Source organism: Zootermopsis nevadensis, unplaced genomic scaffold, assembly GCF_977971745.1.
Source record: "Zootermopsis nevadensis isolate Lab colony 2312 unplaced genomic scaffold, Znev_1.0 Znev_ptg000003l, whole genome shotgun sequence".
Taxonomy (NCBI): domain Eukaryota; kingdom Metazoa; phylum Arthropoda; class Insecta; order Blattodea; family Termopsidae; genus Zootermopsis; species Zootermopsis nevadensis.
This window is the reverse complement of record NW_028259135.1, coordinates 1,458,351-1,482,895: the sequence shown is the minus strand read 5'-3', so window position 1 is coordinate 1,482,895 and position 24,545 is coordinate 1,458,351. Positions and strand designations below refer to the sequence as shown.

Here is a 24,545-nt window from a genome sequence, read left to right as displayed (position 1 = left end):
ACCTGAGATAAGTGTACGGGTTTTTATAGACGCAGTATAGAAACTTTCCGATCGCACCTCGTACATGACGAACTTGGTCTTTTGCCTTATTTTCAAGGTTACCAGTTTCTCTCACAGCAAGTGTTAAATGCAGAATCTCACATTGTGTAATACTGGGCCAATGTGACTATGTTACAGCAACGGGTGGATCTCACAGAAAAGCTGAGTGAAAGTGAAAAGTTGATGAAAGAGATGTCACAGACGTGGGAAGAGAAGCTTCAGAAAACAGGTGAGTTGTTTGACATGAATGTGATATAATTTTTCTTATCCTATGGAAGAGGGATGAGCAAAGTATGGCCCATATAGAATTTGAATTTGGTGATTTGACAGTATTAATAAAATTTTATTTGCACAGTTTTTACTTTCTCTTAATGCATGTATAATTCATAGTAACTCCAAAATAAAACGAATTAAACCCTTAAAATTTTGACACAAGTAAAAGTTTTGCACCCATTAATGTGTCTTTACAATTTTCATTCGTTGTACAACTGCGTATTATGAAGTATCAATATGACCCAACCCAATTTGGGTTTAGTGCATATCTTAACTCCTTGAAAGTACCAACCAAAGTTCAGGATATTTTACCTCTTAATTTCCAGTTGGTTTATGCAGGAACTGTTATTCACATTAGCATTCAGTTAAGACTCCAAGGCAAAAATCATTCTTAAAAGTTAGTTTGTGTTTTGTTTACTGTTGCAAATAAAAAGTTATCAGTGATACCTGAACTTTTTGTATCATGCATATGTGTGTGTGTGTGTATTAAATACATAAACTGATTTTTGGGTTATTAATGATGCTATTTCATACGCATAAGTTATTTATTATAATATATAGTATATAATGAGACTGCAAGGTGACCATGAACGGTTAGCATTTAAGGATTTGGAAGGAGGTGATCATTAAATTAAATTGCCTGTGGTACTCAGACGATTTAAACAAGACATTTATAGTGTAAGGTCCGCCGTGACAGTGTAGGGGCAAGGATTTGTGGAGCCTTTATTAGAGGAAAAAATATATTGTTATTTGTTCAGAACGCCTCCAGCACGAGAGACAGCAGGCACTTGAGAAGATGGGAATCAGTGTGCAAGCATCAGGCATAAAAGTGGAGAAGAATAAGTACTACCTGGTTAACCTAAATGCTGATCCATCACTCAATGAACTGCTAGTCTACTATCTTAAGGTATTTAACATAATTCTCAAAGTGTATTGTGGGGGATTCCAGAATTTGCATCTTAATTTGTGTAGTTATAGATTTTTGCTGTGAACATAAAATCTTCGCTTTTCTTATTTAGAATACCTCTCCTCAGGATTTGTTTGTTATTACTGTCAATGTCTTCTTCTGTTAGAGTGAAAGATTTAAGGTTTTGACATCCATGTAAGAGCATGGGTAGAATTGTTCTGAAAGGTTCTGAAATGAATGGTAATTTAATTAGTAATACAGTTTTTATTTTTTACTGTCATTCTGAAGTATTGAACTTTGATACACTTTAAAAGCATTTATGGCTATTGTTATATTGTGATTTGATCCTGGGATTTTACTTCGTGACATACACACTCTAACTCAGTTCATCATATTCTTTACAGTGCATTCTGCTCTCTGAAAGAAATTATGTAGCTACCGAAAGATATTTGAAACTTCACTCAAGTAATATAAACTCTGTTCTTGCTCTGGTCTGGAAGAGGAAAACTTTCTGATATTTGATGGACATCTGACGAAGGATTGCACTTAGGATATTACATTTCAGTTTATATGGATTATACACCTGAAGATGGTTCATTTAGAACTGAAACATGTAGTGTAAAAGGTGATGCTCTAATGTGAATCGAACATTTCGATGAGAGCATCATTTTAATATATATATTTTAAATATTTAAATGTTAATTGTAATAATATTTTAACATTTAATTATAATATTTTATTGTGATTAGACTAATAAAATTGAGCAAGTATATATTCAACACAATATGACGCAACATTATCATCTCATAAACTCTGTTGTTTTTGTGTGCACAGGAACGAACTTTCGTAGGAGGGCGAGAAGCGCCTATGGAGCAGGATATTCAGCTCTCAGGGCTTGGAATTCAGCCAGAGCATTGTGTTATAGCTATAGAGGATGGTGGACTATTCATGGAACCCCTCCAAAATGCTCGGTCATATGTCAATGGTCTGCCTGTCACTGAGAGGATTCCTCTGCATCACGGAGACAGAATACTTTGGGGAAATCATCACTTCTTCAGAGTCAATTGTCCCAAATCAGCAGGTAGCATTTTACGTCGGAATTGTCACTTCTGTATGAGTAGTCATGTAGCAAGTAACTAACATTTTTCAATCTTCTCCACCTGGCACCATTCTAAACTGTAGTTTACAATATTGTGGCTTACTGAATCATGTAATGTTGTGTGCCCATAAATTGGTTTCATATGATTTCTCCATTCTTTGTTGTTCTTTTGTTCATATAATTATGTATTAATTGAAAAAAATTAGCAGACTAGCAATATTTTGATGATGATGATAATAATAATAAATAGTAGTAGTATCAAACAAAGTAGAAAGATAACAAATTTATATTCTTGAGTTGGGGGGGGGGGGGAGGCATATGTAGCAAATATAATAAACTCTGAAAAATACTCATGCAGCAACAGTGTAATAAAGGAACAACACATGTTGATGAAGATTTCCGTCTTCTGGGTTGTTGCGCTGTGTAGTCTGGTCGATGTTAACCTACGTTTCAGAGGTCATACTGCCTCCATCATCAGGGCGATGAGTATGAAGATTTCCGTCTTCTGGGTTGTTGCGCTGTGTAGTCTGGTCGATGTTAACCAACGTTTCAGAGGTCATACTGCCTCCGTCATCAGGGCGATGAAACGTTGGTTAACATCGACCAGACTACACAGCGCAACAACCCAGAAGACAGAAATCTTCATACTCTGATGACGGAGGCAGTATGACCTCTGAAACGTTGGTAAACATCGACCAGACTACACAGCGCAACAACCCAGAAGACAGAAATCTTCATACTCTGATGACGGAGGCAGTATGACCTCTGAAACGTTGGTAAACATCGACCAGACTACACAGCGCAACAACCCAGAAGACAGAAATCTTCATACTCATCGCCCTGATGACGGAGGCAGTATGACCTCCGAAACGTTGGTTAACATCGACCAGACTACACAGCGCAACAACCCAGAAGACAGAAATCTTTATACTAATCGCCCTGATGATGGAGGCAGTATGACCTCTGAAACGTTGGTAAACATCGACCAGACTACACAGCGCAACAACCCAGAAGACAGAAATCTTCATACTCTGATGACGGAGGCAGTATGACCTCCGAAACGTTGGTAAACATCGACCAGACTACACAGCGCAACAACCCAGAAGACAGAAATCTTCATACTGATCGCCCTGATGACGGAGGCAGTATGACCTCCGAAACGTTGGTTAACATCGACCAGACTACACAGCGCAACAACCCAGAAGACAGAAATCTTCATACTCATCGCCCTGATGACGGAGGCAGTATGACCTCTGAAACGTTGGTTAACATCGACCAGACTACACAGCGCAACAACCCAGAAGACGGAAATCTTCATACTTATCGCCCTGATGATGGAGGCAGTATGACCTCTGAAACGTTGGTAAACATCGACCAGACTACACAGCGCAACAACCCAGAAGACGGAAATCTTCATACTCATCGCTCTGATGACGGAGGCAGTATGACCTCTGAAACGTTGGTTAACATCGACCAGACTACACAGCGCAACAACCCAGAAGACGGAAATCTTCATACTCATCGCTCTGATGACGGAGGCAGTATGACCTCTGAAACGTTGGTAAACATCGACCAGACTACACAGCGCAACAACCCAGAAGACGGAAATCTTCATACTCATCGCTCTGATGACGGAGGCAGTATGACCTCTGAAACGTTGGTTAACATCGACCAGACTACACAGCGCAACAACCCAGAAGACGGAAATCTTCATACTCATCGCCCTGATGATGGAGGCAGTATGACCTCTGAAACGTTGGTTAACAACCCAGAAGACGGAAATCTTCATACTCACCGCTGTGAGAACCTCAAGTCTTACACATGTTGATGAGATGATGAAATGGGTGAAAAAGATGGCAGTGTTATTGCAACAGATTTTGAACTATTTAGATTTTGTAGAATGTTGGGCAACGTTGTATGAGTGTGGTGGAACAACGAAGCGATTATTAGAACGGAATAACCGAAGAACTCTTGAGAAGAACCTACTCCAATGTCACGTAATCTGCCACTCATCTCATTTGAAGTCACTCAGGATTGAACCTAAGCTTCCATGGTGCAAAGCCAGCATATCTAACTGCTTGAGCATGGCACAGCATACAATGGTCATAATTATAAAGTTTGTAATAATGGTCATTAATATTACACTTTTTTTTTTTTTTTTAGCAACGATGGCTTCTGAACCACAGACCCCTGCACAGACGATTGACTACAACTTTGCCCGTGAGGAACTGATGCTGAATGAACTTAGCAATGACCCAATACAGACTGCCATCGCTCGACTTGAAAAACAACACGAGGAAGACAAGCAAGGTATGTTCTAAACTGGGCTCTTGTTAGAAGTATGGTAATCCGAGGTATGATGCTGTGTAGATGATTAAGAGTTGTTAGCTAATTTGAAATGGTGGAGATTCACTGCTGTGCCAGGAACATAACAGTTATCAACCAAGGTTGATAAACATTTGATGCTCTAGCATAAAAAGTGATAAGCGTTAATTTTATCAGTGCATTGTACAAATGTATGTGGAATTTCATTGTGGTGACTAGTTGCATTGGAGAAACAACGTCAAGAATATGAGCGACAGTTCCAGCAGTTGCGTAATATTCTCTCGCCATCTACACCTTACTCGCCCTATGTGCCATTTGATCCATTTCGGCTGGGAAAGATTACGCCCTGCACACCCACCACACAGATGAGAGTGGAGAAATGGGCTCAGGAGAGGTGAGCACATTGCTGTTAAAAGTGAAAATTTTGTTAACTTCGTTAAAAGATAAAATAAAACTTTTAACAATGTTTATGTTACCTAATAGGAAAAATCCAATATCATACCATTTATACCAATGATAAAGAAGTTATTTCTTTGTTCATTTATCGAAAGTAAGAAAGCTTAAATCAATTGCAAAGTCCACAGTGCTTGTAAAAGCTTTTTGATATTTTTGAATTATCAGTCACAGACACATTTTATGAAATGTAATATTTCTAATCCTTACTATAGCAGAAAATATACTTGATTTTCAGAGATGAGATGTTCAAAAGGAGTTTGGGTCAGTTGAAAGCTGACATTCTTCGAGCGAATGCTTTAGTTCAAGAAGCAAACTTCTTGGCTGAAGAAATGGGAAGACAAACAACTTTCAGTGTAACGCTGCAAATACCTCCTGCTAACCTCAGTCCCAATCGCAAGGTGAGCGTATAATATTTTGTGAACTGAATACATAACGTTAATGTCTATATTGGCTTTAGAGTCCTCTCAAGTCTCATTAAGCTGCTGCTCCTTGAAACTGAACACTCATCCTTATCTGCTGCTGAGATGAAAAGTGTCTGGAGCCTTTAAGATGATTGTCATCTGGGATGTAGTGCAGTAGAAATTGACTGATGGCTTTTGACAGGTAAGGCAGACATCTTTGTCGCTATGAAACCCTCAGTTCTCCTATGATTATTCTTGTATTTTAGCGTGGAGCATTTGTGAGTGAACCTGCAATATTAGTGAAACGGAAGGGTCTGGCAAGTCAGGTGTGGTCAATGGAAAAGCTGGAGAACAAGTTAATAGACATGCGTGACCTCTACGAAGAGAAGGAAGAGAAGAATGTTCCGCTCACGGTGAGAGTTTTATGTTGCATGTTCCAGTGGGAACCTTACTTTCTGAATTATAGTGTTTCATATTATGAAAAGCCATTAATTATATAAAAATATTATTAATACTATAAATTACCATATGAGATGGAGCCGGGATAGCTCAGTCAGTATAGTGACTGGCTATGGGCTGGACGACCGGGGTTCGATCCCCGACGGGGGCAGAGGATTTTTCCTCTAGCCTCTGCGTCCAGACCGGCTCTGGGGCCCACCCAGCCTCCTCTACAATGGGTACCGGGGTCCTTTCCCGGGGGTAAAGCCGGCCGGGGCGTGATGCTGACCACTCACCCCCATCTAGTGCCGAGGTCAAGGAAGAGAGGAGCTATACTTCCTCTCCTCCCAAGCGCCTACATGGTGTATAGTGGGACAAACTTTACTTTTACTTTTTTACCATATGAGATGATATTACTGAAAATCATCCGTGTGATTTTAACATGGTAAATCACCAACTAACTGTATTCTGTAATTGATATTAAGGAAAAATAGATCCTCTCAGTTCATTGGTACAGAACAAATATGAAATCCACAAAAATTAATTATGCAGATGCCCGTCTTCTGTGTGGTTGTTCCATGTAGTCTGGTTTTCTGCTACTGTGAGAAACGGAAGTCTCACAAAATTAATTATATTAAATCAAACACTTTAATTAAAAGAGCCTGAATAAACATTTTTGTCCTCTGAATTCAGGACCATTCACATTAATTTACTTCTTAGAGTAAAACAAAATGTTTCTCTTCGATTTTTAGTAATTTTATATCTCCCTGTCTAATATTCCAGTGCATGTAGGAGTAGAGCATAGTAAAATTATAAGGGTCTGCTGACAAGCTTAACATAGTGAAAGGGCATTCAAATTATCTGGTCAGAGAGTATCAGAATTAATTGATTTTAAATGTTTCAGCATTCGGTTAATGTTATTAGTCCACAGGCTGGTACAAACGTTTGTTATTTTCTTATAGGATGAAGCCCCTCAGAAGAGTGTAGATCCCTTCTATGAGTCTCAGGAGAACCATAATCTCATTGGTGTTGCCAACATATTCCTTGAAGTTTTGTTCCATGATGTGCGGCTTGATTATCATACACCCATCATCAGCCAGCAGGGGGAGGTAGCGGGAAGGTTACAGGTGAGCTTCTGTTACAGTTTGCTGACGACCTTAATTTTACTTTCATGAATTTCCAACAAGAAGAGTAGGGTGTATTTTTTCAGATCACTTAAAATATTTTTATAACACGAACAGATGAAAGAAAAACTCTTTGTAGACGTATACATATTTTCCAAATGCATTCTTTGTTATATTATTTTATTTATCAAAGCACAGTGCATCCCTGAATAAAATGTGCACTGCTTTTCTTGAAAATGATATGTAATAAAGAATCAGATTTATTGACAAAATACTTCTACAGAAAAATATTATTTATGTTGTTAATCAGGTAATGCATTTAAATATATTTTTTGTCCTTGTTTCATCGCATTTTGGCGGTCATTGTCTCACAATAATTTGTTTTTTCCAAGTAAATAATACCAGTAACTGGTAATCAGGTAATAGATATTTTTGAAGACATGTGCACAAGAAAAACTACCACAATGTGCATATCTTTCCTAGGTGGAGCTTAGTCGGGTGGCAGGCAGCTTTCCGCAGGACAGGATGTGTGAGGCTGGATCTGATAGCTCAGGAGACAGTGGACGAGAAGATGATGAATTAGCACAAGGTTCCAGTCAAGTTGTAATCAGGGTTTGTACGAGTATTTTTCCAGTATCAATCTGCAATATGGATATTATACCCTGACATATGGAATAGATTTAGTATATCCCATGTTAACATTAATGTTTTGAAATTTTATAATTATGGTTGTGTAAAGTAAATACAATGCCACGGTGGTCTAGCGGTTAGAACGCTGGCCTTGTAATCCTGGGGTCTCGGGTTCGATTCCTGGCGGTGCCCGAATTTATAACTTGTGTTGGGCAAGGCCGTGGTCTAGGCAACACGGAGTTTTCCTCCGGGGGCTTCTCCGGTTTCTCCGTGGCATCCCAACAATTACTCCATTCACACACAGAAGAAGGCAATGGCAAACCACTTCTGGATCATCTGCCAAGAACGTATATGAACAGGTCCCAGTCCGAGAAAAGGATGGAAGGATCCTGTTCATATGGACCTGTCGTCAGACAGAACACTACAAATAAAAATAAAAGTAAATACAGGTCTCTGCTGAAAGTAAATCTACTAATGGATGTGATTTCTCATCTGTTCAGTCCATTTCATATCACTGTGCTTCATCAGATTCTTAGTCTTCTAATTGGCCGCTTTCCAGGATATTTCCCTACCGGAATTCTGCAACATATTCCTGATAGAGTGGCTAGAGCTTTTCATCAAACAGATAGTATTTTACACTAAACCATTATCTTGTACATACTATGCACATTTTAAAGCAGATAGCAGTTGTAATTACTTTATTTAATTTTATTATCAGTTTGTAATCCATAATCGTGCTTGTCACATTCCATTGTGTCATGATTTATAACTAATTCCATTGACAACATGTCACTAAATAAATCAGGATATTTTTTTTTTCTTTTAACAGGTGACAATTAAACAAGCAACAGGCTTACCGCTCTCGCTCTCAAACTTTGTATTCTGTCAGTATTCATTCTGGAACCATCCAGATAGTATTGCAGTGCCACCTGTGGTTAATCCAGAGTACCCGGTCACTTGCTCTTCTGGACGTGACTCTATGACTTTCAAGTTTGATCACTCGCATGACTTCGATGTTCCTGTAACAGAGGAATTCTTGGAACACTGTTCTGGTGAGTTGTAAATATTTATGGTAGTACAATATTGAATTGTGTAATTTTTAATTGATTGCCTCGGTATAAAGATTGAAGCAGTTTGAACACAGTATGCTTCATGAGTTCTTCCCAGAATTTTGTGTGTTGTAATATCTAAAATAGTTTTTAATGTAAAGATACTTTTAATGCAACTCACATCAGTTGTCATAACCTTCTTTTATTTCCTGATGTAGTGTGTACACCATTTGTTACAATGTCTATAAATATTTTATTTTCAGAGGGAGCCCTCTCGATTGAAGTGTGGGGTCATCGCTGTGCAGGTTTTACCAGGTTAAATGAAGGGTGGGAAGTTGAACAACAGCAACTAGCCAAGGCTCGGTCATTAGCAGACAGGTGGGTATTATGGAAACCATTTTATAACAGATGGTGTATTATTTAATGATACTGTGAACTGACCGCCACGGTGGTCTAGCGGTTAGAACGCTGGCCTTGTAATCCTGGGGTCTCGGGTTCGATTCCCGGTGGTGCCCGAATTTATAACTTGTGTTGGGCAAGGCCATGGTCTAGGCAACACGGAGTTTTCCTCCGTGGCATCCCAACAATTACTCCATTCACACACAGAAGAAGGCAATGGCAAACCACTTCTGGATCATCTGCCAAGAACGTATATGAACAGGTCCCAGTCCGAGAAGAGAAAAGGATGGAAGGATCCTGTTCATATGGACCTGTCGTCAGACAAAACACTAATAATAATAAACTGTGAACTGCAGACTTGTACATCTTTACTGTATAAAAGTAAATTGGGGCATATTACAACTGTTACATTGAAGTGGCTTGGCACAGTGTTTTTTTTTTAAAAAAAAAGCTTGCAGAGTAAGTTTTATTTTATACCTAAGTCTTCCAAGAGATCTCTTACTTTCGGTTTTGTATCTAAATTGAGAAGCTCTTCATTATGTGATTTATTCATCATCATATTGTGAACATTCTGAAGCGTATTTAATTGTGTGATACAATTTGCCATATTGACAGTTTATATTCTTGACCAGATGGAGTGAGCTTACTCGCAAAATTCAGCTGTGGGTAGAGATCCAAGAACTTAACGAGCAGGGCGAATATTCCGCCGTGGAAGTGACGACAAAACCTGATATCCTTACTGGAGGAATTTATCAGTTGAGACAAGGTCAGCAGAGAAGAATTCAGGTTCGAGTGAAACCAGTACAAAATTCAGGAACTCTTCCCATTATATGTCAATCCATCGTTAGTATTGCAGTTGGCAGTGTGTCCATGAGGTAAGTTTAGAATAATAATATGTTTATTTTATTGTATACATATTTTCATATTAAAAATACTTGTCAATCTTGTTATAACCAGAAAGCAGAAAAGAATTCCTGTATATAACACTATGGATTGATCGTACATAAAAATCTCGTGCAAGTGGACTTGTTCTTGGCTGTACTTGTTGCATTGGATTGTTACTGAATATTATATCGAGTCATGACAAAAAAATACTAATTCCTCATTAAGAACTGGAAAAGAACATTATTTTTCCTTGGATTGTTGAGAAGGGGGATTATCTTATATTTGTGTAAATGTGGCATATGCAGAAGTTTATGTAGTACGTGATTATTTCATAAACCATTAACATAAAATGCCCTTGTTTAATTTTTGTTATGATGTTGGTTATGGAATCGTTTTTGTAGGTCAAGATTACAGAAACCACTGGATTCTTACCAGGAGGAAGATTTGGCTGTTCTGAGAGAAAAGTGGAGTGATGCATTGATGAGGCGACGACAGTATCTTGATCAGCAGATACAGAGGCTAATCAACAAACAAGGTAGGTCAACATAGGTGCTATATTAATGTGGCAAAGTTTCAGAGGTATCCAGTGGCATGATTTTAATTCTGGGTCTTATTAAAACTGGTCAGTTACTATGTGTCATCCTCCATGACAGTGTGTATCTTGTTTGTAGTTTTCCAAAAGAACTGAATTTCTTTAGAATCGTATTGGCAAGCTTCTTGCGTCTTTCACTTAATTTGTGTGCTCTCTTTTCAGGGCCCCCAAGAAGGTGGTATTGTCACTTCTACCCTAAAGATGTAGGCAATAGGTTCCTAAAAACATTTCATGATTTTTTCATCTTTACAGAGTGTTACAACGTTGGCTGTACGTTTGTAAAAGATAATTGGAAACCCTCATATCTTGTGTAATATATCTGTAGTTTAAAATTATCCAGGCAGTATACAATGATAATACTCAACTGTTGCAACAGACCTTCAGAACTAAAGAAGCAAGCACTAGTATTCTTCAGTTCTAAAGGGTTTTGACGACGGTAGTTTACACTTAAAAATTATTCATTGTCAGGACTTTTTCTATCGCCTGTTCTTTAAAACCACGACATTTGGAAGGCTGGTTCGGACAGAATGACAATGAACAATTTTAACTGGTAGTCTTTTTTGTACAGATAAGTCGGAGCAAGATTTGGAGCGAGAACAGAGCCTTGTGGATCAGTGGGTGAGCCTTACAGAGGAGCGTAATGCTGTTCTGGTTCCATCTGCTGGCTCTGGCATCCCTGGAGCACCTGCTGACTGGGATCCCCCATCAGGAATGGAACCGCACGTACCAGTTTTATTTCTTGATCTCAATGGTAATTATAACATTTTTGTAGTTTCACACTTGAATAATTTAATTCTTCTGTCTGGTATGTTTTAGTCCTTAAATCTTGTATTTTCCTTATTTGCTAAACATCTACTTGAGCTTACTCCTGCTAGTTTGTTGGTAAAATGGATTGTCTTCTATGCTATGTAGTCTGGTAGAAGTTTACGAACATTTCAGAGATCCATCATCTGGATGATGGAAGAGCAACAATGACCTCAGAAACATTGGTAAACTTCTACCAGACTACATGGTGTTACAACCCAGAAGACAGTCATCGTCATATTCACCACAGCGAAAACCTCAAATCCTACTTAGTTAATTCCAGTTCTCGCTAATTGTCATCATGCACTGATATTTCCAGCAGGGCGAGTTCTTATTACAGAGGTTTCTCTACTCTTCTCTTTGCTTTACCAAGTTTTTTTTTCCTTGTGTCTACCTCTGCTCTTCTGTACCTTTCTGTTGAATATTTTTCTTTACTTGGCCTCTCTACCTCATCTGTGGTCTGTGTCCTTAATTCTTCAACTCTCTTATGCTGTTGCTACCTTCAGACCTTGCCTGATGTCCTTGTTAGAGATAAAATCCATCTTTTTTTTCTCATCCTCTCATCTATACGTAAGTCTCCCTGGTGGTCCATTCCCATTAAGGTGGCGACTGACTTGTAACATTTGCCTGTAATGTAACGTGTTACAAATCTAGCATTACACAAGTGAAGACAGCGAACGGAGCCGCTCGATGCGAGCCGCTCACGCTCGCGGGCGCTCCATCGTGTTGTCGGTTTTTTCGCGAATCCCTTTGAGTGTCACATTACAAGTCAGTCAGTCAGTCGAGCGGCATCGTAACGAGCATTCACGAGTTCTTTAGATAAGAGTAGCGTATTAAATGGAACAAAGATAACACAACCTCCACGTCCGACATATTGAATGAAATGAATGGAGCACACACGAGCACAGTCGAGCCGAGCTTTCAAAACGAGCATTCGATGCGCCTCACCAGCTGTGGTGTAATGTAACATGCTCGCCGCGAATGTTACATTACGAGTAAATGTTACAAGTCAGTCGCCACCTTTAGACTTTCTGACTAATGCTACAGATATGTTAGATTTTCTTATTCTCCCCATACATGCTACATGTTCTGGTTTTGTTTTCCTTCACAATTTGTTCTGATTGACTCTCACAAATAATATTATGTGAAATGTACAGATTATGATGTTAGAGTAGAGTGTGGACTGCATTCATCTGGCTCAGGATAGGGACCAGTGGCAACCTCATGTGAATAAAGTAACAAACTTTCAGGTTCCATAAAAGGCATGGAATTCTTTACGAAGTGACTGTTGCAATGTTTTCTTAGTACAGGTTGCAGAACAACTGTGAATATTGTTAAGTTTTCAAATTTATTGTTGTCATAACGTTCATTTAGAGGTGACATGTAATATGAACTTGGTATTTCAGCTGATGACCTGTCAACACATCAATCTGGTGAAGAAGTTTCAGTGACAGGGCTCAATTCAATCTTGCCTAAAGAGCACGGTAATAAGTTCTACAATTTGCCTATTATTAGGCACTTGGAGAAGGATGTGTGTGCTGTGGCTGCGTGGGACTCCTCAATACATGACAGTATCTACTTGAACAGGGTCACAGAAGGTCAGTATAAATTTTTCTCTAACCCTTTCTGTGCTACGTTTTTAAGGTGCCGGTGATTTCCCCCATCGTTTCTCGCCAAAAACTGAAACGCAGGTTGTCATTTTGTGTGTCCGACTTGTATTTTTTTCCCGTTATGTTATGTTGAGTCTTGTACCTTGTGATGTATATACATGTTTATTGCAGCAAATGAACGTGTGTACCTAATATTGAAGACCACAGTTCATCTTTCCCATCCAGCAACGATGGATCTTGTACTCAGAAAACGTTTAAGTCTCAACATCTACAAGAGGCAGAGCATCGCAGATCGGATTCGCCGGAAGATCGTTAAGTCTGACTGCCTGAATCAGTGTGGGGTTACTTACGAGGTTGTGTCCAACATCCCAAAGGTTTGCATATCCTTTTATATTACTGAATGTAATGAAAAACAAGCTATGACTATATTTAAATTAAAGAAATCATTATTATAGAACTTATTCCTTTTGTGGCCAGTTTATTTATTCTGAAATTTTATTTCAGTGTAGCATCAAAGTTTGATATGGTGTTTTTTATCGAAAGATGAGAATTTGCCTCTGATTTCAAAAATTTGAAAATGACAGGTCATCTAAAATTCAAGTGTAATATATATTGATGTTTTTAAGATACATTGTATACTAACATTCCCATCCTATTGTGCTGCAAGTATAGCAAGTGAAAGAGATCTTAAAAGACATGAGCTACCACAAATTTGCCTGAAGTACGAGGCTCGTCCACAAAGTAAGTTTCCCTGGGGCCGTTTACAGAAACAAAACACAATTTCATGGAAATATTTATTGCAACAGATACAGCAAGTGTCCAGCTATTTTTCAACATATTCGCCACCGGAATTGAGACATTGGTCATACCGTGGGACCAACTTTTGAATACCTGTGTCATAGAAGTCTGCCGCCTGGGATTGGAACCACTGTGTGACAACCATCTCCGCCTCTCTGTCATTCTCAAAACGCTGACGCTGACCGGACAGGAATTTCTTGAGGTGTAGGAAAAGATGGAAATCACTGGGAGCGAGGTCCGGGCTGTAGGGTGGATGATTAAACACCTCCCATCTGAACTCCTGCAGGAGACTCGCTGTCCGTCGAGCCGTGTGCGGCCTAGCGTTATCACTGACCGCACTTCACAGTCGGCGGGAGCTGGAATAAGAACCTCCATCTTCAACAGCTGCAACGATGCTACAGTGAGAACGCGGGAGGTGCCGTTAGTGCATGCGCCATGCTACGTCATTGCTCTATCACGTACGCACAGTCGCTTCGCGCAATATAAGGTTTGCTAGCTGTGGGACGAGTGGGAAACTTACTTTGTGGACGCGCCTCGTACACTGATGCTATGAACTGAAAGCAGTACGAGAAAAATAAAAATGTGTATGAAGGCCAGGCACCAGTTTTCCTGGAGTACTAATGAAATTGAACTGGAAGCAGTAATTTCCTATGAATATGCATCACAGTAGAGATGCTGAAGTTGGGGACATTGTGTTTCCCTTGAAAATCTTGTAGGAAATTTGAAATTTACTATATTTTTCACCGAGTACACCATCTGACAAAAGTTAAGAATGAGGAAAACATTTGTGTGAAAGTTAAACAAGAATTATACATCCTCTTAACCATTAAAATCAGTTTCCTCCACTCCTTTAGGAGAGGAAACTGTCTTTCTGCCATAAATCTATTAAAAGTGAGATATGTCCAGTATTTTTGTGGTAGTCATTGGCAAGGTGATGTAGAATTTGACGTGTAATTTTTGTTTCTGTAGGCAAGTGAAGAACTTGAGGACAGGGAGTCATTGGCTCAGATTGCAGCTTCTGGAGTTGACTCGTCGCTAAGCGATGGGGAAACATACATAGGTACGTTTGATGTGATTTATTTCACTAACATGGCGAGCTCATTATGAGTCAGACTTCCACGCAGTTAGAGAAATGAGAGGAAAATGTATTCTTTATTGATTGCGTAATGAATAAAACAGGTTTGGAGAGAGGAAGCAGTGTGAACAGTTCTTGAGTAGAAATTGGCTTATTGTTAACAAAGATATAGATTATAAAGGAATAATAAGTTATGTTAATGCTGTAGAATTAAGGTCTGTATGAAAATATTTGTAATCGAGTTAGATATAAATGGAAGGGAGGAAGGGATGGGTAGGCTCTAGTTATAAGAATGAAGATTGAATACCAAGAAAATAGCACTTTTAAAGCTTCATCTTCAACAGTTAAAAGGCAAATAGTTGAGAAGACATTTGGAATTTTGTCCTGCAATAGAATACACAGCTTCCAAATGTTGAAAAGGTGGAATTTTACTGTTCAAGCTTTTAAATATTAAGGTTTAAATGTTGGGTTTTGTATTTCAGAGAAATATACTCGTGGTGTCAGTGCTGTAGAGAGTATTTTGACGCTAGACCGACTAAGGCAGAATGTTGCCGTGAAGGAACTCTTACAGGCTCAGGGACAGCCTCTGATGCGGAAAACAGCCAGTGTGCCGAACTTCTCACAGGTAAATCAATCAAGCCAGTTGTCAGACATAACCTCATAGTTGTATACCATTGCCACGTTTGTAATGTTTAGTATATAAAATTGTTCACACAGAATTTCTTAAATGTGCCTGTGATCCTTCTTCGTGTTACATTTCTTGTATCTAACTGCTCCATTTCGTAATTTACCTCAGAACAATATATATTTTATGCTGTTGTCTCACATTATTTTAACATTTTAAAGAGAAACTACTGAAATTACTAGAAAGAGCTGAGCATTTTTAAGACTTGTTACCACACATTGACATGGTAATACTATAAGCTTTTCTTTTGCAAGTTTTCTGAAGTAGTGTAAAATTGTTTGCTTAATCATTTTAAGCCGTTTCTGTGTTCTGTTTTCATGATACTTGGGAAATCATGAGTAATTTGAGTTTGTTTGTGAGTTGATTATGGTTTATTCTTTGTAGATTATGAGGTTTGACTCGTCACTTGATATAGGAGTTGTACGGTCAGAGAGCGCAACAGACCTTAATTCTGAGTTGATGAGTGGATCTGGATCGAGGGAATCAAGAAGCAGACCGTCAACTGCACCTGGTTATTGTAAAGTTCCTGGTGACGGAGACCACATCTCACCATCTCCAAAACCATTTGGCCTCGGTGAGTACACAAACAACCAATGGTGTATCTTCCTTCATTCTTTGTTAAGGCACATTATTATTTTGTGAATGTACTCTCATTCTTTCTCATCATGGTCTCTCATGTACACCTGTTTGGGAATTTTCAAATCATTTCCGTTAATTGCCTTTCTTTGTTCTGAACTGATTATGTAAAGTTCGCAGAAAGTTTCTACCATTTATTTCTCCTTGTTCCATATTCACATTAAATGTTATAATTTTGTAAGTAACAGTATCTGATAAGTAAACTTAAAATTGGATAATAAACCTGTGTTTCATATCATGAGAAATGTAGTGCTTTTAATTTTGGGTGACATATATACAGCAGGATTAGAATTTGAATTGCTGAATTTCATGAACAGATGGTAGATGTGAACTTATTCACTGACCATATTCCAAAAGGTATGTATGTGATGTCCATGTGAGAAATGTATGTCCTGGGTTTGAACCCCCTCTGTGCTTTTGTATCGATATAACTTGCTCAGTCATTCACTTTGTCACTGATTATATCTGAGTAATTAGGTATTTGACATGTCATCCATATTGGAAGCCCATCATGACTTGAATTTCATTCTCCTTTGAAATTAATATTTATGATTTCAAAATGTTTGTTTCTAAGATGTGTTTTTGAACATGAATTATTGCAGTGTTTCTGTGTTAATTTCTGTCATAATATACATTACAGTTTTATTCTCATGTATGTACCAAATTACAGTTGTTTCGTTAAGAATATCGTATTTGGAAATTGTTGTTCAGCTTTATGGTGTTGGGTGTTCAGGTGGATGATTTGTCATTACATCTCTGGAAAGAACACTAAAAACTATTGCCCTCTGTACATCAGTCTGTATATCTTCTGTGCTTACAAGGTATAAATGATTCATTTAGCTTATGTGCTTGCCTTCAGGTCATCCAATTGTTTTCATTTGTCTTACAGAATAAAATTATAGCCTTTTTCTTTATCTTATTTGTGTAATTTAATATACTGATATTAATTTTACTGAATTGCATTGGAATGCACCATTCAATTTTGTTAGTTCCAATGGAAGAAAGCTGGAATTATGATTAATATAGATACAGTAGAAACATGGGCATGTATCTGAAATTTAAATTCTTTCAGTTTTTAATAGCAATATTTGTTTCATTTCAAGATTTGCTAAAGGTGATGTTCTTATGGAAGGTTATACTGTGATACATGCGTAAAATCGTAATTATTCATTGGATGACGAGTGGTTAATTTCCTTAGTTTTTTTAGGGTATTATACATTTTTATTCTAATATTTTGCTGTTTTGTGAGTACTTCCACCAGAGAGTGCTGGTAAATATGCTCCAGTGTTCTTACTATTGCTTTGTTTTGTAATGTTTAAGAAAATGTTGTCTGGGATGAGACATCGAGTTGCAATGCCTTTCAAATCTAATGTGTCTCAGTGGTTCTATGTTATGTAATAGATTTCTTATCCCTCAGAAACATTTTCTTTCTTACCGAGTTGAGATTGGCTGATTGCCATACTGATCGTGAAGCACATTTTATATTTCAGACATTCATTCATTCTTTCCACAAAGTCTTCCTTTCTTTTCTTTTTTTTCTGTGATGCAAAGGAACTCATTGACCATCTGGCCGCTTGCTTCAGTGTTTCCTTTACCATCTCTTTCTTGTTGCTTTTGTTTATATTTTTTGTGTTCTCTGAACGTGAAGTTGTTCTTGCTGAAGGTCTGATGTTAACTTTGGGCTGTGTATTTTTTTCTAGCACTGCTATTGTTCATCACATAATACAAAACAACATTTCCCAGTACTAGACATTTCTTCACTTTATAAATTTTAGTATTCATATCTACTGCACTATTAAATTAAATTAACGTCATCTTTTTGCCATAAAAACAATCCAGGATTCCCAGTAATTTGTTACACCTGAAACGTGCAGTTAATGTACTAGGTAAACAGTATTAGTTTTCGAGTTTTGTTTGTGAATTTGCTATTTAGAGTGCATTAATTTCCAATAGAACTTTTCTTTCCAAAGGTTAGTGAAGATACAAACCTTTTGGGAAAGGAACTAGAAATATATTTTGCCAATTTATGGTAAATCATTTGGACTTTATAGCCAAAAAGAAAAAATTATTTTGAGAAATGAAGATGAACATTGACTTTAAGTATGCTGTTTCTTACCCTTTTTATATCTTAATTGTTATTATATTTGTACCATTCAACATGCATTATGGTATAAAAAGTAGTGCTGATCTTTTTAATACATAAAATAATTTAATTTTGAAGAAAGTAAGAATTCTGAAGAGACAGCCTTGAATATTTGGAAGCAAAATGTGTATATCTGTAATCAGCAATCACAAAAAGAATAGTAAATTTGTATTCTGGGAATCCTAGCTTGTGCTTAATCAAAATAAAACACTGGAAAGGGAAAATAGAAACTAAAGGTAGGAAATAAAATATGGCTGCAAGTTCTCTTTTATTACTCTGACAATTTTCTTTTGTTTTGTTCTGCAACCTAGGCTCCATTCTCTCAGGTAAAATGGGGCTTTTTTCATCTGCTAGATTGTTCCTACTCAAACTATCCAAAATAGTGCAACATCATTGTCGCTTAAATCAGAACAGAAACCTCTTATAACACATTCCCCTTTGCTGTGTTCACAGTATTCTGATTATACTAGTTTGATTTGTGTATATTGTTTTTGAATATTAGTTAACTATTCTTGCATATATGTACCATGCAGGCTTCTAATTACTATTTTTAAAAACACTTAATAGTGATGTCAGTTCTGTGTTTCCTACAGTAAAACTGCCACTTACACAGGAACATAAATGTGTGAAGTATAGCCCCAATTTTCTGGCCTTCGGTTATTCAACATTCTGTTTTATCTGACGTGCCGTGACGGAACCCTCCATTTTGTTAGCAGTCAACTCGACATGTGGCAGAAGGTGGTCGAAGCTTTATTTTTTTTCGTTCACAAGGACGAAGAGCAACAGCTGACTGGTGACGACATAGTACCGCTTGTGAATCATGCTGGCGACAACGATGTAGAAGACGATAATGAAGGGCCAGCGAAGGCTGATAGAATTTGCTATAGTGAGCGGTTGAATCTAAAAGGACCATACATTGAGGTGTTCTGAATGTAGGGGAGAAAATGTGGGATTTTGTATTTTCGTCAGACGGCATGATGCCCATAAAATTCATGGATATCCGTTCCTGATTTCCTGTATATTACGGGAGATGACCAAAGAAACCGATAATGTTGAGAGCAATATCATCGCGCATGCGCACAGGATTGTGGCTAATAGCTTCATCGTCATCCTATCTCATGAATTAGGACGGCTGCCAGACGAAATATTTTCTCGACTTTGGTATTTGTATTATAAATTGCACACTGTAAATAATAACGTTTAACATAAAATCTCAGCACTAGATAAATACTGAAATGCTTCTTTTAAAGAGTATAGAGCACATAAACTTACATGAGGGAAGGAACTATTCTCTTTGGTGGTCTTACTTCGTCAAGTGGACATGCTTTACACGTGGGGATATGGCAGATGACATTGCAGTGCTCTTGCTACTATAAACGTGAGAACATGTTTCTCATACTATAAGAAATGAACAGAATTATCACATGCGTTGCTGTTTTCAATCGTGAATAATTATAACAAATTACTTTATATGCGAGTTTGTTCGTTGAAAGGCAGTTTATAACGATATTATTTTACAAATATAATTGTCTCTGGTTCTGTGAAGTTTCGTATGAAATTGTTGAACGTGGCACTCTTATAAGTATAACTCCATACAGAAGGTATCATCGAAGTCAGGAATTTTCTTCCACAAGGTTGCCTACACAAAGTGTGACAAAAATACCCTTGTCGGTTAGACAGACTATATGTGTAGTATCTCTTGGAAGCGTAACATACTACATCTTTACTAAAGTATAGTCTTATAGGCATTTGGTTGGCATGTGCTCGAAATTTAAGATATTATAATCTTAGGTGTAAAGGGCTCGTCTTCCATGCATTTGGTCTCAAGTTTGAGACCAACCACATGCTGTCTAGATCGTTCAACTTTAATAAAACAAAACATTTATGCGTGGTATACCAGATCCTCCTCCCCACTTCTGGCCATCATTTGTACCTCGACTATCATTCAGCATTGTGTTCACTAATAATGTTGAATAACTGTCACTTCACAGCTGAAACTGTGTGACTCATCTTGAAGTGCTATAAGGTTTTCCCACAAGAAAAATAAAATCAGCATAACTATATTATAACAGTTCCTGCTGGGAGCCAGGAAGTGACAGTTACATACAACTTTATCAGTGGGACCAAGTTGGAAGTTCTACCTGTCTAAAACATGACTGAATCTTCACTATAGCCAGGTAATCAAAGACCAAAATCACTGAACACCACATTTGCAGTAAAATCTACTAGTTACAGTCTCTCTAAAAAATTATTGCTTCAGATGAATCAGAATCGTTTTCCTCAATTTTTTTTTCCGTTTTTGGAACTCTGTTTTGTAGTACTGTATAAAACATTTCTTGGACAACGTTTGACTTGCAGGCTTTGGTTTGCTAAAGTTTTATATAAATGAAAATAAGGTTACGATTCTTTTCTACCTAGTATTGTATTCAATGTCTTTTCTGAGTTTCTTCTGTGCTTTTACTATTTAGAAATGATATATCTGAAGTTTACAAACTGATACCCCAGTTGAAATTTTTAAGACATCATTTTTTTGTCCTAAATAACATTATTTTATTCTACTCTTGTGATAATGCCTTAGAGCTATGATGTGAACCATATTGGATAGTTTGAAGTGGTCAAAAGTAATTTTGTTGCTGGAGTATTGTTGTACTCGACATTTTCTTTCGTTATGTTCGTTACTGGTTTGTGGCATGGTTGTGTCGGCTTAGATTTGTAGAGACATGCTGACTTGTGATCTGTTTTCGCATTTATCTCCTCCTCAAGTGTGAATGTGTGTTCTTTTTATTATTATTATTATTTTCTTTCACCAAACTCAGTCGTATGAAGTGGTTATCGTTACTTGTTATTGCAGGGTATTCAGGTAGGCCATGTGATAATTAAATGGTGGACTGCTGTGTTATGTGACAGGATTTCTTAAAATATGCATACAATTTTCATTGTTTATAAAGTTCTTGTAATTTTTTTTTTTATTTTTTAACTAAATTGACAAGTTTGTATGCATAAAATTTTTTTAGGTTTTAGTGTATTGTTAAATATTTTAAAATTACATACATATTTGAAGCAGCAATGAAAATAATATGTGAATTTTTCCAGAATCCTGCTAAGTTTTTGTTATTGTACTTAATTAATAAATTAACACCAATTTGTATAGTGACTTTTCAGACAGTGCTTGAAGTGTGCTTCTTTTTGTGTGTGGTAACATATTTCATTACTAGCTGATCATGATGGTTATTGATGGTAAAGGTACATCAGTTGCATGATTATGTTTTTCTGGACAGTAGTCGTAAAACACGGAAAAGTAGGTGGCAAATCCAGAAAATGGTCAAAGATATTTCAAGCACTGCTTCTATTGCCATATCCCAATCTTACCATTAAACATCAGTCATTTTGAATATCTGCAGTCTATCTGTGGGTTGTGACAAAGATTATTATGATTTCAGGAACTGAACGTCTGAACTGAATGTTTTATTTCCATGTTGATCTTCGTTTTCTCATTTGCGTTCTGAATATGATTATACAATAAAGCATGTTCCAAAATATACTTGAGAAAATGAGCCATTAATAATGTGACTAACAGTTCGCCTGGCCTTGCGTCATAATGACACACTGCCGAACCCTTAACCCTGGAGTTGGTCCAGTAGGCAGACCTTCATTACAGTGGTTTAAATCTCCTATTTCTGTGTGATAAAGGTTGAAAAGAAGAGCATGATTTTGATTGTTGTGTGTGAGCTGTACAAAAAAATTAATCGGTAACTTATTCTTAATAATTATAATATTCAACATATACAGTACTTCAAACTTCATGTGTAATATTTCAGACCTGTAGTGTATGTACCAAGCTTTGGTCATATCATGTTTAAGTATGGAATTTATTATAATGGGAGTTAACCTTGGCATTTCCGTATGACATATGGGGGGGAAAAAAACATGTTCAGAATTGTTAGTAATGTTTCATGTGAGGAAAAATTTGGACAAAATTTTGATTTACAATTCATTGTCACAGATATTGTTTTATTTTAATCCAAGTTTAGTAATAGAATATATGAATGAGTAGAAATAATATTTTTGCTTTTAGCGACAGTTGAAATTATTTAATATACTTTCATTCCACTTAACTATAGAATGGTGGAGCATTTATAAATGCCTTTTATTCCATATATGTGTTGAGAGCAGTATACCTTTGTTGTGTCAGGAAATACACAAATACTAGAAAATGGGCAGTAGAAAGATATGTTTTATGTAGTTAGTACAGACATGGGCAACCTGATCTAGTTTTCTCATCATGGCCACAAGCCATGATTTTACCTATCAAGTAAGTTATTACCAGTAGTTGAAAAAAAATAAGTTCAGAATTTTGTTAAACATAAAATACCTTTACCGTGTTAGATGGCGATTAATCGCCATCTAACACGGCTGATAGCCCGAGAAGACTTAATTAATGAAAGCTGCCGTGAAAGCTTCACATCATATAAAATACCTTGATACATTACAGATCAGCTACAGTATGAGTAAAAATTGTAAAACTGAATGTGGTCCACATAAAAGTGACGGTGGACTAGATCTGTCCCCACTGACTGCAGGTTGCCCATGACAGGTTTAGTGAATGTATTTTGGTAGCTAGTTTAAAGTCACAGAGGACGATTTCAGCGTGGTAAAGGAACCTTCAGTTGGTTCTTCTGAAAAGAGAGATGGGTTTCACACTGGATCTAAAATGGAAGTGTAATTGCATCTTGAACTGCATGAATATAGAATGTTTCACATTTAGACTCTAGTATGGCTGGATGATAATGTTTCTATCGTTTTAGACAGTAATTTAGCGTGTTGTTTGGTGTCTGGTCATTTATCATATCATATAGGTTTCCATAGCGTTACGTTTCTGTATAATAATTGCAGTATTGAAATTGCAGCATAAAACTAGCAAAGTAGCGTACACAGTACAGATGTTGGTAAGTGCCATGAAACTTAATTTTAATACTGAATTTTTATAGTTGATGTTGATACAGAAAACTTTAAACAGTGTCATGAAAACAGTCTAAAGTGTGAAGCGATCTGCAACCTAATGGCCTCAGCTGTGACATCGATCTTGGTTTCCATCATTGTTTGTTCGAATAAAGTTTGTCTCTTGTCAGTGCTGGAATGTTTCATCATCATAGCCTTATGTCTGTGTTCTCCCTAAACCATACTGCAGAAATGTGAGACCTTTATCAACAGAAAGTGCATTGAATTAAAAAATGGGAACATTTCCTTATATAATATTCAGTTTAATGAATCCTGTTTCAATAAGAATTATCTGTCAAAAATGTAAGATTATGTTTACTCATTGTTTCCTTTGTGTTTATCACTTATTCAGAAGTAATAAAAAGGTTATATGATGATTCTATTTAGACCAGTCATTCCCAACAGTGATAACTTTATAGTTTTGATGCGTCATGTTTATATATTCTTACTTTTACATGAATTTTTATCACAATATCCAAACTCAGTTTCATATAAATAATATTTATAACTCAAATGTTAATTATATTGTTAATAATTTCACAGAACAATGAACAACTAACATAATATGCAAAATAATAAGAAGATCAAAGAAAACACCTACAATAGTAAACTACAATCTATAATCAACGAAAAGCTTGCATTAATAAATATAGAATAGTTTTAAATATAAAAACCTGATGATGATGCTATGACATCGAAACATGTAGAAATATTAAAGCGCAACATTGTAACATCGAGTTAACGATGAATGGCGCAGAATATCAATTTTAAATTTAAAATTTTAAATTTTAACATCAATAATTTAAAAGTTTGTGTATATGACTTGAATAATAAATATATAAGTGATAACTTGTTTTTACATATAAATTGGTGTTATTGAAATAATAAGATAGATAACAGCTTTGTACATACTGTTTTTTTGTTAAGCTTTGCATTTGTGATGCAGATGTTTGCGACCTGGATTGAATAATTATTATGAAAGTCTTGCAATTAATATTCTTGCTACTCAGTACAGTTTAGAATCTTTTGATGATTTTTTTTAATAATTGTCTTCATAATTTTCATTTTTGTGGAATCAAGCTAAGTTGTTCCCTGCACATTCATTACTAACCAGACGTACCGTTATATTATATGTGATGGAACATTGCGAATTTTGTTACCTTCTTGTAGCATTTCATA

General features: G+C 36.8%; 1 protein-coding gene across 4 annotated transcripts in view; it reads left to right on the top strand.

The window, feature by feature from the left end:
- The window catches only part of Khc-73 (Kinesin heavy chain 73), a 100,716-nt gene that overhangs the window by 51,879 nt on the left and 24,292 nt on the right, over positions 1-24,545 (top strand). For 2 of the 4 annotated variants that reach the window (XM_087360344.1, XM_087360363.1), the window contains exons 9-28: positions 178-268; positions 1,071-1,219; positions 2,054-2,300; positions 4,482-4,628; positions 4,863-5,037; positions 5,335-5,497; positions 5,767-5,913; positions 6,901-7,065; positions 7,546-7,674; positions 8,522-8,744; positions 9,005-9,119; positions 9,773-10,015; positions 10,427-10,560; positions 11,186-11,368; positions 12,828-13,019; positions 13,203-13,405; positions 14,799-14,889; positions 15,387-15,529; positions 15,974-16,163; positions 18,680-18,694. In XM_087360344.1, coding sequence (XP_087216470.1) covers positions 178-268; positions 1,071-1,219; positions 2,054-2,300; positions 4,482-4,628; positions 4,863-5,037; positions 5,335-5,497; positions 5,767-5,913; positions 6,901-7,065; positions 7,546-7,674; positions 8,522-8,744; positions 9,005-9,119; positions 9,773-10,015; positions 10,427-10,560; positions 11,186-11,368; positions 12,828-13,019; positions 13,203-13,405; positions 14,799-14,889; positions 15,387-15,529; positions 15,974-16,163; positions 18,680-18,694 — 3,145 coding nt within the window. The remainder of the gene's footprint in view (positions 1-177; positions 269-1,070; positions 1,220-2,053; positions 2,301-4,481; positions 4,629-4,862; positions 5,038-5,334; positions 5,498-5,766; positions 5,914-6,900; positions 7,066-7,545; positions 7,675-8,521; positions 8,745-9,004; positions 9,120-9,772; positions 10,016-10,426; positions 10,561-11,185; positions 11,369-12,827; positions 13,020-13,202; positions 13,406-14,798; positions 14,890-15,386; positions 15,530-15,973; positions 16,164-18,679; positions 18,695-24,545) is intronic. The other 2 variants (XM_087360353.1, XM_087360358.1) reach the window with 1 other exon arrangement.